The sequence below is a fragment of the Cicer arietinum genome, chromosome 6 (assembly GCF_000331145.2).
Source record: "Cicer arietinum cultivar CDC Frontier isolate Library 1 chromosome 6, Cicar.CDCFrontier_v2.0, whole genome shotgun sequence".
Lineage (NCBI taxonomy): Eukaryota > Viridiplantae > Streptophyta > Magnoliopsida > Fabales > Fabaceae > Cicer > Cicer arietinum.
In genome coordinates this window covers 67,015,756-67,028,003 of record NC_021165.2, presented here as the reverse complement: position 1 = coordinate 67,028,003, position 12,248 = coordinate 67,015,756, and the positions used below count along the sequence as shown (strand labels likewise).

The following is a 12,248-nucleotide window of genomic DNA, read 5'->3' as shown; positions in this document are numbered from 1 at the left end:
GGAAAGAAGAAGCAAGCGTTCAAAGCGGAAGCGTGCTGTATGATAATGGACCACATACAATTGTTTGTAGTTTCTAGTAAGTTTTGTATATCTCTACAGTTTGTACCATTTTTGGGTTGACAAATTTATTGAATATATTATTTAATTCTGAAAAATATCTTTTGTTTCATTAAGTTCCACATGTTAATGAAAGTAAGTTGTCCTATAACACATGCCTACTTTCTTACAGTCAAAAACTTGTTGGAAAAAGATGGCATAAAACCTTGTAAAGAAAGTTATCAATTGAAAGCAAATTTATAAGCTCAAGACAAGTGTACATCATCCTTGCATATTACTGTGAAAAGAGAAAGAAATGATTCATGTTCTAATTGATCTCGGATATGACACATGCCTATATACCAAGTCTGTGCAACAAACATGAACAAACTAACTAACTCTCTTCATTACAAGTGACATTGCCAACTCTGTAGAATTAGTTTACATGTTGAGTAATTTGGGGGTGGGGTGTCAAGTTAAAAGAAATATGAATTTATATTTGCAAGAAAGTTTAGAAGAGTTGGAGAATTTGATGAGTCAGGAAACGGGGAGGCATCTTACATGTCTATAGTATGTTGGTCATGTAAGAGGTAACCTTTTGTACCAACATGTTTGAAACCTGGGAAGAGGTAACCATATGTCTATAGTATGTTGACACTTTTTCTAGCTTGAGGGTTTTTGGCTTGTTGAGTGGCTTAAGAGAAACCATTAAAGACTTCAAGATCAAGGAAGGTGGGTGGCTTGGTTAAGTAGTGCCTCAAATGGTCATTATTTGTGGTGAAGTAGCAGAGAAGATAATTGGTTATTCAGATGTACAATATGGTTAAGGGTCAGTTTGGTTCAATTAATAGGAGAGATTTTAATAGAGGAGATCGATTAAATGAGATATTAATATATTATGTTTTGTTGAGAGGAGGAAAGAGGCTTTCTTTCATGAAGGAGGAAGATGGATTTTAACAGAGGGAAGGTACTAATTTACTTTTTACACCCTCACAACATTTCATGTGACATATGATTCAAGGTTATTTAAGTGATTTGGGATAAAATGTGAGAAGGGGACTCATTGGTTGTACTCACATGATTTTGCAGTTCAAACTTCGAATTTTGTAGCAAAGTAATGAGCTATTAATATTGATCTGAAATTAGCTGCTAGTATTGGCTGGCTTGTAAGATGAAGTTGCTGCACTCATGACAAATCGGACATTCTCGAGTTTGTACCTAAGTAGAAAACCATGTCTAAAATAACATGTGTCTACAGAAACTACATTTGGCTAATTCTCTGATTGATTTTCTGTCTCGACTCTGCCTTGAGAACTAGAACAGTAGCCTTTATCCGCTACCTTCATTGCTGTTGTTAATTATAACAATTAGTATGGTAGGTTCACCTAAAAACACTGCCATTGAATTGGCATTCTTGTTGAAGAATAAATAATATACCTTGTTAGTTGAAGGCAAGGGATCCATCCATGTGAAGGATTTAGGTTTCACAATATTTTACATACTGAATACCTTTAAGAAAGGAAATTACTTATTTTGCCTCCTTGTATCTTTTGAGTTTTGCACAAGATATATTACAACATGTGCAAGTAATACAATTGTCCATGAAGGTGTCACTCCAGTTCTTCACATAGAATCTTTAAGTCAGTGACGAATGAACAAACTTTGTGTTCACTTTGTCTCAAGCAGTTTATTTGTAGTAAGATATCAAAGGCGCAAAATGGTCACTGATGGGCAACCTTACATGAAGGTCAATCCATGGGGCTCAAGCCTTATTGACGTAGAATTTTTTATTTTTGAATAATTTGTGGAGATTGAGTGCCAGTGGTCCAAAAAATAAGCATGGTATTACATTTCTCCCATGCATCAAAGAGAGAATTAGAATGTGCATTCATGTCATTGATCAATTTCAACTTGTTTTTGGACAGTAGGGCATGTTACATCGTTCGATGCTATAAAAAGTAGGTGGTGTTATTTAATGGAAGAGAAACAAGAATCAAACCAAGATTTTCACTTGGAATGTAGTAGGAGCATGATGGATTTTTTAGAAGAACTCCTGTGGATCATGCCGTAGCTGGTTTAGATCGGTAGTGGTACAGGAAGGAGAGAATCCACCATTGATGCCCTGGTATAGCTTATCTCATGAAAAAAGGAAGCATAGGGGTAGAAGACGACGAGAGGGCACTATCTATACCATATGATTAAATGAGAAAGGGATTACTCTTATTGATCTCAGTCATGATGTGTGCTTATAGAAAAAGTACGTGTAGCAAACTTGAACTCCCTTTTCATAATTAGCGCCTATCTATGTAAATTCACTTACATCTAGTGTCTAAAACATTATTTTGTAGAAGTTGTGAAATTTAAAAACTTCATAGAATCATCCCGAATAGGCAGAACAGTGAGAACTAAAATTTAGAACTAACTTTGCTCAGGAAAGTGGTAAAATTAGAAAGGAGAAAATTGAATGTCATGTTCATCTTACCAAGAGTCTATTAGACTAGGTTGTAGAAAAAATAGATAAACAAGTCAAAAACTAATTTTTCCTTTAAAAGTAGAGTACATTATCAAAGTTTGAAATTTGAACTACTAATTTTCATTTCGGCTCTTTTTTGCCTTGAAATTAGCTATTGCATTTCTACATGAATAAAGGTTGCAATACAATCTGATATGAAAAACTTGAGAGCAAGAAGTAGATATGGCCATCATTGTAAGAGAATGAACAATCATATTTGCTTTAAGAGACTCAACATTGCATTGTTGATAAAAGAAGGAAAAAACAAAATCCTTCCTACACTCAAAAATAATAGCTCCAAACATTGCAGTGTGAGACTTATTTATTTTGAAATATTGTTCTTTTAAAATACTCCAAATATAACCCGCATGATAAATAACCATGACAGGCTGCTATAAATATAATAGCCGCCCCGACTGTAGAAGGATATTGATTAATTGAATCTGAATTTTCTCTTCATAGTTCTTCTTTGTAACAGAACTCTGCTGAGGGACTAGAATGTTTCTTTATTGAAAAAAATGTAGAATTTATAGTATGAAGAGTGCTCCAAATAAACACAGTGCAGAGCTGTGAGCATGGTTGTTTCGCGCTCGATCTAGACCGTGACGCGTTATTCGGTTGATTAGTGTGTCCCAAGGCATAAGCTACTATTACAAGCTTCTAGTTGAACTCACGTTCAGCCAATTTTAACGCATATGCAAGTGGGCACTTAACTGCATTGCATCGTCTGTTTGCCCAACATTAACGTACAAGTGTTCAGAAAGTGCTTTCAACAAATTTAACAATCTAGTTAGAAAATAAATCAGGATTTGTTTGCCTTGCGACGAAGTCAATGTATTGGCTGACAATTTGTAAAATACGAATATTAAATACCATATGTGTACTAACACAGTGCTTCTAAAAGTAGAATACACGAATCCATTGATCTCCTATGACATGAGAAAAACAGTTATTGATGTCTCTACTGAAGACTGATGATGTCGAACGAGTGTTTTCATCTCTTTATGGTTTAGTTGGTGGGCGTTGATTCCCTATTGGGTTTGGTCCTGATGGGCTTTTACGGCTCTTCTTTTCTTTAACCTGTGATTTTCATTGCTCGAATCAGAATGTTATTATACGATTAAATAAAATGAATGAAAATACAAATTAAGAAAAAATGATTGATAGATATCTTTACTAACCCATGAAGGTATCACATGTTCTGCATGTGGCTTTGGGGTAGCCTGTAGGGTTCTGAGCTTGAAATCAACTGTGGGCAACATTATGTTGCAATAACCGTTAGAGTTTCACCTGGTTGTGCTTTTAGTGCAATATTTTATACTAACCAATTAATTCAATTTTAAATATTGATCATATTAATTTATTTGAAGCAATTTTAGTAACAAAATGATTTAAAAATATTATATTGTGACCCATTTTTAGTAGTAGTAACTATTTGAGAACTCAGAAATTTTATTTATCACAGAGTGGGATCACAAATAATGTGACACAGCACTAATTAATGCTATTTCGTAAGTGTGTTTTCCGGCCAAGACAATTTAATTGGTTGACCGGTAATCGTGAACTCTTCAATACACAAATTATCACAACATAATGCATTGCTCTTTAGAAATTTATTTATAAAATAAAAACAAAGTGCAAAATATTTGATCGAGGGGAATCACCTGATTGAATAGCCTGAATATCGACAGTGACGTGATTGAGTGCAGAAGCTGCAAGCAGAAGCCATGCAAAGAGAAGAGGGACAAAAATTTGTCTTCTCATATTTGGCAAGCTAGTGAGAATAATGAATTATAGAATTGCACTCTTGATGGGGTTTATAAGTCACAAGCATGTTAGTTGTAGCTTCAATTTTATTTGGTACATCTTTTGGTATTATATAATCATGACGAAACTTGAAATTTTACGTGAGAATGTTTGTTAACAAAATGATCAAGAATCCTATGCCATTACACTGTGACTAAAAAAGAACGAGAATTTGTTTCCATCCTCATTATAATTTATTGACTTCTTATCTTTTATCATTGCTTCCATGATATTTTTGGAAGTAGTTGTTATTATTCATCTCTCGAGTGCTTCGCTATTCTGTCGGCATCCTTTTCATATAGGCATTGGTTAATTAAATAATAATGTTGGATGTCACAAATTTGTCTTCACTAGTCAACGGGTTACCATAACGAGTATCAATATTAACCACTAGTCAAGTTCTACGATACAATCAAGAACATAGTGTGTTTTGATATTATGAATTTTTTTACCAACGATTTTCTTTAATTTTTCTACATATGCATACTATAGTATCTATTAAAATCGATTAAATGAAGAGTTTTTTATTAACATATGATCGGGTCTTTTTAGCTAAAGAGACTCTTTTCAAAAATAATTGATTTTGTTTGTTTCCAAAATTAAATCTAAAGTAAGCTAAGTCATAGTCACCGTAGCCTATTTCCATAAGAATTAGATCCACAATTTAAAATAGTATCCTTTTATATATAATAAAATTTAAGACAGTAGTAAAGCTATCTCTCAAGTCTTATGATATATATCTTGCACATTAATATTTAGAAATCACATGTAAAAGATATGAAGTATATATTTGTCTGGTTGTTTTTTCACCAAGTCCAATAGTATCCATCGATCATCAAACAATAGAGACTAAAAACACATACAATGACTATATATCCTGTGATACTTTGCTTAATCTGTTCCTGCATCAAATGAGCCCTATGTGCATTTCATCCCTTTCTTAGATGGTATTTTCTATGTTTATTTTTAGAAAAATTCATTAAAAGCATTATAGCTACCATGTTACTTAGGCTGACTTATGTGATACATGATGAAAATCTTTGGTTACAATTTACAAAGTCAAATGTTATTATGATTGCTTCAATTAGAATCCAATTAAATCAATCACCGAATCACACTAATGCTAAACAAATGTGCCAAAATGCTTTGTGGCAGCGAACAAAACCTTCGGCCCATTAGATGTACATTGATCTCGTTTACCTGATATTTTGGCCTGATTTATCTATTTGAAAATTTTGAGTGAAAAAAACTTCTACGACCTTCATTTTTATGACTTTAGTAACTTAAAATATATTTAAGAGAAAATTAGTGATTAAAATAAATTAATAAAAATCATTTAAATGAAGGAGAATAATTGGTTATAAGAGAGATAAAATTAAAGTTATTAAAGGTAAAAGATCGAAAAGTAGATAATATATACATTTTGATATAATTTCAAGCAAAACAATCATTTTATTCTATTTGAACTTCAATAATTTACTTCTCTCAAACTTTGTTTAAGATATATGTTGATCTTCGATCCTCTTCGGATCAAAGATAAAGATGTCGAGCCTCCATCTTCTTAAATCCAGTTATAGGTTGTTCAAAACCAATGAAAAAATTATCATAAATATATGGTAAAATTACTTTCAATATCATTTATTTTATTTTTATAAATAACAATTCAATTATTTATCTTTATACCACTTGTTAAGAATATAAATATAAAAATAAAATATTAAAAGTTGTACATTTTTAGTACTTTAGAAATATTAAAAGTGAATTTAGTTCTTATGTCTTTTAAAAAATACACAATATTATCTCTTTTTGTTCCTTAAACAGAAAAAAAAAAATCAAAGGATCTAAATGAAAAACTATATAATTAAACTAGTATTTTGTAAAATGTAATAAATTAACATGAGAACTTTTTTCAAAATAATAATAATAATAATTAATATATATAATAACTGAAACAACACTTTTATTTAGAGATGATTTTTTAAATAAACCTTATTTAGATACGTAAATAATATGTAATTTTGCTTCTCAAACTGTTTTGATGGTGTGAATCAACGATGGAGGTTTTCAATTTGGCTTCTTTAGAATTGTGTGTAGTCGAACGTGTTTCATGCTGAAATTCAAGCACTTTTTGTTGGTGTTAAATTCTGTTGGCAAGCAAGTTATAGGCAAATTATTTGCTTTTCAGATTTGTTTCACGCAGTTCAGTCTGTGATTGCGGAAAACACTCGTTATCATTATTATGCAATAATATTAGAAGTCATTCGAGATTATATAAAGAAATGTTGAATTTTTCCCTCCATCGTACGATTAGTGATCGTGTAGATTTATTTACAATAATGAGAGCTAATAGCATGGATTCTTTAGTTGTGGTTCACGAGCCCTCCTTCTTGTTTGTCTTTAGTTCTGGTTCACGAGCTTATTTGGTTGATGTTATGGGTGTGTCCTATTTAAGGACCTAATAGTCTATATCTTTTTCTTTTGCTTTTGTTTTCTTTTTCTCATGTAAAAAAATAGCTTTGATATTTTGTTTGGCCACATAGGATGAAATTTGAAGATTTTTTTTGTTTACTCGTAAATTTGAGCCTTAAAACTAGAGACAACCATCGTAAAGATTCTAAATATTTGACAGCTCTCAAATAGCGTGCTAAAAACACTTTGTGAAGAAGAGATGAATGGGGAACAACTAAATTTCCATCTACTTAAAGATCTTGTTGTTAGAAACAATATTTAGCTAAGAACATTTCTCAACTTTTTATTCCTTTTTGCTTCAAACGATGTCGAAAGAAGGAACTTTGTTCCTCAGCTATGGGTTCTTTAACAGCTCCAAAGATTGTTAAGTACAATGTGGGTGTTTAAGCTATTAAACTACAAAATGAATAAAGTAAAGTAAATTGATAAAAGATAAAGACAGTGTAAAAAGTTTATTTGATTTTGTGTGTCTAAAAATATAATAAGTACCGATATTTATAGGCAAAATTAATCCTACTGACATAAATCATAACCTACATATATGTAGCTGTGATTAGGGGTGGACAACGGGTCGGGTAGGGCGGGTTCGGGCCCAAAACCCTAATCAACCCGCGGGTGGACTCTGCATACCCATTTCCACCCAATAAAGAATTCGGTTAGACGATAACGTGTAACAGGTTAGGCGGATGGGTTCATGCGCGTTTAGCTTCTTTTTTTTTTTTACATATTTGGTTTTTTGGCTCAATAACATTTTTTTGACCAATTTTTTTTGTCCATTCATCTTCTAGTCATTTTTTAATTAAAAAGGCATCTCATCTGTTTTTATTTTTATTTTTCCAAAATTCTATTTATTTAACTATTCTAATTTTTTTGTTTAAAATTGAGCAATTTTTTCCCAATTTCTTTTTATAATGAGCATTCTAGAACTCTAATTTTTTAGATGTTATAGATAAAAATAACCATTAAAGCATTATTGATATATACCTAACCAATTTTCAAACTTATTTATAAATCTCAACATTGATATATACTCCACCAATTTATAATTGAAATGCAAACATATTTATAGTTCTAACCATTAAAATGTAAACTTAACATACTTGTACATTCATGTTTATAAAATCTAAAGATCTTAAACTAAATGTCCAATGTCCTTATAAAAAATCAATACAAATAATATCAATGTCCACCCTTGTCATCTTTGCTTGCCAATCTAAAAAATTGAACAAAAATTAATTAGTAATCACTAATTAGAGTACAAAATAACTATGCAACAAATATAATATAGTTATTTTACTATTCTCTTTCAAATTCAATTGATGATTATAAAACATCAGTCCAGCACCAGCAAAACATCAAAGCAGTAGTTAGAAATCACATTCATAACTATTAATTATTTTTACAAATGCAAAAATGAAAAAAATGTAATACAAGGCTTAAAATGAAAAAAAATGTAGTACCTTTGTTTTCTTTTAACAAGGCTTATAAAGCAGTAAATCTGCAAAACAGTCACACTCATTAACATATAAAAAGCACACAAAAACATATAATGTAAAACCAATAAACAAAGAAAATGAAATAAAAAAATAAAGAAGTTAGTAATTCTAATTAAAATTGGTAAATCTAACAAATAACAACAATGAATATATTAAGATTTAATTTCACCTCTCAAATATGTGAAAAGCACACAAATATATGGAAAACACAGAGACAAATTCATGGAAAACATTAAGCAAACTTAATGAAATAAAAAAAAAAGTTAGTTATATAAATTAAAATCAGTAAAAAAAAAAGGCTAAATTACATTTGTGGTCCCTTAACTTAATTTCAGGTAACGTTTTAGTCCCTTATCTTTTTTTTCCCGATTTAGTCCTTTATTCCTAATAATATCAAATAAAGTATGAAAATATGAGTTTATTTGAAGATTTGCATTACGGATTTGATGAAATTTGTATTATATTGAAGAATATAACTAATTTTATGAGTTTTGATTGATTTTTTTTTTTTTGAATTTTTGTTTAAAAAAGGATAACGTTGTTGACATTTTAAAACATAAAATATCAAATTGTCATTTAAAATTAAAATAAAGGACTAAGTCGGAAAAAGGAAAGATAAAGGACTAAAACGTTACCTGAAATTAAGTTAAGGGACCACAGATGTAATTTAGCCAAAAAAAAAAAACAATAAATGTATTATGATTGTGTATCACCTCTAAAATCTAGATCATCTTGATCAGCAGTAATGAAAATAAAGATACATACAATTGAGAAAAAGTCAATAAATTATAAAAATCTTCAGTACAATAAAAATCGTCATTACATATAAAAAATTCAGTAGATAAAAAAGTAAAATATAAATTGTTTAACAACAACCCTAAACCATCAAACTGAACAAAAAGATTTATAACAAAGATGAAAAAAAAAAGGTGAAAACCTAACCCTAATCATGCAAAAAAAAATCAAAATCCTAATACATAAAACAACATGCAAAAAAAAAAAATCAAACTCTAGAAAATCCAAAAACAGAAACAATAGTTAAATCAAAACCCTAATCATAATAAAAAGAAATAAAAACCCTAATACAATGCGAAATAGATTAGAAAAAGATTAACATGTTTAACACAACAGAGATAAAACATGTTATTTTTAAACACGAGATTGAAAATGCTAACAAAGAGGAAAATGTTTAGAACAACAAAGATGAAACTAACAATCAGAAACGAAACTAAGATGAAACTAACAAAAACGAAACTAACAAATTTGAAACAACAAAGACGAAAAAATATAGTTTTTAAAAACGAGTTTAAAAAGTTTATAACGAAAAGTTATAGAGTTGAGAAATAAGAGATAATAAGTGATAACCTGGAGTGGATGTTGGCCGCCACTAACCGTCGTTGGCCGCCGTTGAGGCTTGATGGAATTAGGGTTTGTTAGTGTGAAGAACTAGGGTTCGTGAGATGATGATGATGATGATGATGATGAGAGAGTGAAATTAGGTTGTAGGTGGGATTGTGAGACTCTGATTGAAATTAAGCTTGAATTATATTAGTGGGCCAAATCAAATTGGAGTTGGTGAACTCAATCCAACACTTAATAATAAATACTATAAACTGTTAACGGACGGGTCGGCCACCGCCGATCCAAAATCCATGACCCGTTGGGCCCAGTTCAACCCGCCCAATTCACCTCACCTGTTGCGGATCGGGCAATATTGGACGGACCCATCTCATTTGTTCATCCCTAGCTATGATAAGCAACTTATATACCTTCGTGTTGATCGGCAGTGACGCTAAAAACATAGAAGGTGAGCGTAACCGTCAAATAATCAGGTTATAGTTGGCTTTGAAAAAATCTTAAATCTTTGTATCGCTGTAACCCTTGTGAATTATTGTAAACTTGAGAAATACTTGACTGACTCATTATTTAATTGTGTTCGTGTGCTATTAATCTTCCTTCGACTAAGAGTAATTCGACTATCTCAAAAATTCGATAATTTATATTTATTTTTAAGTAGAAATAGATTATTGAAGTATACATTTAAACAAGGAAATTAACAATTATAATACAACAATATGTCTTTCCTCAATACACATTCATCGTATGAATGACCACTAACTTGAATAGAATCGAAAATCACAATTATTACTTTTTAATTGATTCCATTTGTTGCTAGCGTAACTATTGAGTACATGTGTATGCACTAACGTTCATTTTACAAAAGATACAATTTTCTCCTAAAAAAAACAATTACTCGCCTCTAAAAATATTACATACAATTATTATTATTAAATGATTAAAGTATTTATTTTAAATCTCACTTTAAGTGAGAAATGTCTTAGATTGAATTTTCTCTTTGAATTTCACAATATGAATATAAATTAATTATAGTATAATTTACTATCTCATAAAAAAAATTAAAATCTTTTAGAGGATAACTCTTAATTAAATGCATGCTGATTAGAGTTTGAAATCAAATTAATGCACATAATCCTTAAAATAATGTGAACGTCAAAATAAGCATCACAGTAGAAAGATTAACAAATTCCGAGAGTATAAAGCTAATTAGAGTTTGAAATCAAATTAATGCACACAAATTCCAATAGTATAAAAGATTTAAGGTACTCAGCACCGACGCAATGCATTAAGAGACTTAAAACAAAATTATATTATTAATAATTTATTTAATAATTAATAGAAAATTTCTTTAAGACAATTAATAGTATTTTTAAATAAATTTTTTAAAAAAATATAAAAAAAAAATCTATATACAGTAACTCCAATAAGTTGTGTTAGCAATATATTCACTCCTTCTTGAACATGAGCAATATGGTTACTTTTTATCTCGCAATTTTTCAATTTATAATTATTATTTCTCCTATCTCTATTATCTTCGTTAATTTAATTCATATGAAATTTAATTTAATTTATATAAAATTTTATCGATTGATAATAAAACATAAGACGAAAATATGTTACAAGACTGAAAAAATATCCATCTAAATAAATAACAATTCTGACAAAAATTAAAAATTAACACTTTTTATTTATTTATTATATATTATTAGACCTTTATATCTTAAAAAAATTTAACTTAAAAAAATGATTTTCGGCGATTAAGGGCCTCGGGAGAGGTACTTCAACATAAAGTGTCAAAGTTCAGCCCATAAACAATACTAAAATAAATTAAACAAAGTGTATAAGCCAAATACTGTGGTAATTACTAATTAAAACTTAATTTATATATATGAGAGATATATTATAAGTAGTTATAGGGATATCCTCCTTTAATAAAAGGAAATAGAAAAGCGTAGATAAAACCATAGGAAGCTCGAGCAAATCTAACGAAAGAAAAAGAAAAATTACATTTGTTATTATCAGAAACTGAAAAATCACACAATACAACCATCTAAAGAGTACAGTAGAGAGATTCCACATCCTTATTTGAAAAAGTAGCATGAAAAGGGTCACTAAACAATGACCGCATTCAGTATCAGAATTTCAATGGCAAAAGATAACCTTAAGCTCACGCGGAGAAGAACACTCGTGAGTCAAAGAAGGAGAATCATGAGCAAAAGTGAAGGTAGCAGGACACGCGTGCTTAAAATAAGTGGAATAAACCGAAGGCTTACAAGTTTGAGGGTTATTGAAATGATTCCTACAACAAAGTTCATCCGTGTGAAAAGCTTCACACCCACTCTTACACGCAACAACAGGACCATTACCCAACGGAACGCGGTGTTGCAAAGGACTTGGACACGTGGCAACAAGGTCCGCCTTGCAACCCACTACGGGACACTGTCCTTTACCTTCGTGCGGCGTAACCGTCATCGGAACGTTGAAACCGTCCACCAGACTCACGCTGTAAGATGAGAAGTCATTGTTGCCGTGGTGTACGTCGAATTGAGCTAGTGTGGCGGGAGCAGAAA

General features: G+C 30.6%; 3 protein-coding genes across 6 annotated transcripts in view; 1 reads left to right on the top strand and 2 right to left on the bottom strand.

Annotated features, from left to right (window-relative positions):
* Window positions 1-2,386, top strand: part of LOC101502262 (inner membrane protein PPF-1, chloroplastic) — an 8,234-nt gene extending 5,848 nt beyond the window's left edge. The window contains exons 12-13 of one of the 4 annotated variants that reach the window (XM_073370069.1): window positions 6-76; window positions 1,965-2,386. In XM_073370069.1, the coding sequence (XP_073226170.1) occupies window positions 6-43 (38 nt within the window). In that variant the 3' untranslated portion in view covers window positions 44-76; window positions 1,965-2,386. Of the gene's footprint in view, window positions 1-5; window positions 170-229; window positions 450-1,961 lie in introns of those variants that run through there. The other 3 variants (XM_073370068.1, XM_073370070.1, XM_073370067.1) reach the window with 3 other exon arrangements.
* Window positions 2,387-3,312: 926 nt separating this feature from the next.
* On the bottom strand, window positions 3,313-4,352 carry LOC101502993 (CLAVATA3/ESR (CLE)-related protein 46). Its single transcript, XM_004505819.4, has 3 exons — window positions 4,213-4,352; window positions 3,730-3,797; window positions 3,313-3,628 (listed from the first exon to the last, which is right to left on the bottom strand). The coding sequence occupies exons 1-3, from the start codon at window positions 4,310-4,312 to the stop codon at window positions 3,551-3,553; spliced, it is 246 nt and encodes an 81-aa protein (XP_004505876.1). The 5' UTR covers window positions 4,313-4,352; the 3' UTR covers window positions 3,313-3,550.
* Window positions 4,353-11,669: 7,317 nt separating this feature from the next.
* LOC101503313 (osmotin-like protein) overlaps window positions 11,670-12,248 on the bottom strand; it is a 988-nt gene continuing 409 nt past the window's right edge. Inside the window, 1 exon segment of the mRNA XM_012717287.3 lies at window positions 11,670-12,248. This exon segment is cut by the window's right edge and continues 19 nt beyond it. Within this exon segment, the coding sequence (XP_012572741.2) occupies window positions 11,821-12,248 (428 nt within the window). The 3' untranslated portion in view covers window positions 11,670-11,820.

Bases quoted from the DNA above. Each gene is read 5' to 3' on its own strand.
- LOC101502993 (XM_004505819.4), bottom strand. From the start codon at position 4,312: ATGAGAAGACAAATTTTTGTCCCTCTTCTCTTTGCATGGCTTCTGCTT. The intron at 3,798-4,212 runs GTGATTCCCCTC...TGTTGCCCACAG, and splicing joins TATTCAGGCTATTCAATCAG to TTGATTTCAAGCTCAGAACC. The intron at 3,629-3,729 runs GTTAGTAAAGAT...TGAAAATCACAG, and splicing joins AACATGTGATACCTTCATGG to GTTAAAGAAAAGAAGAGCCG.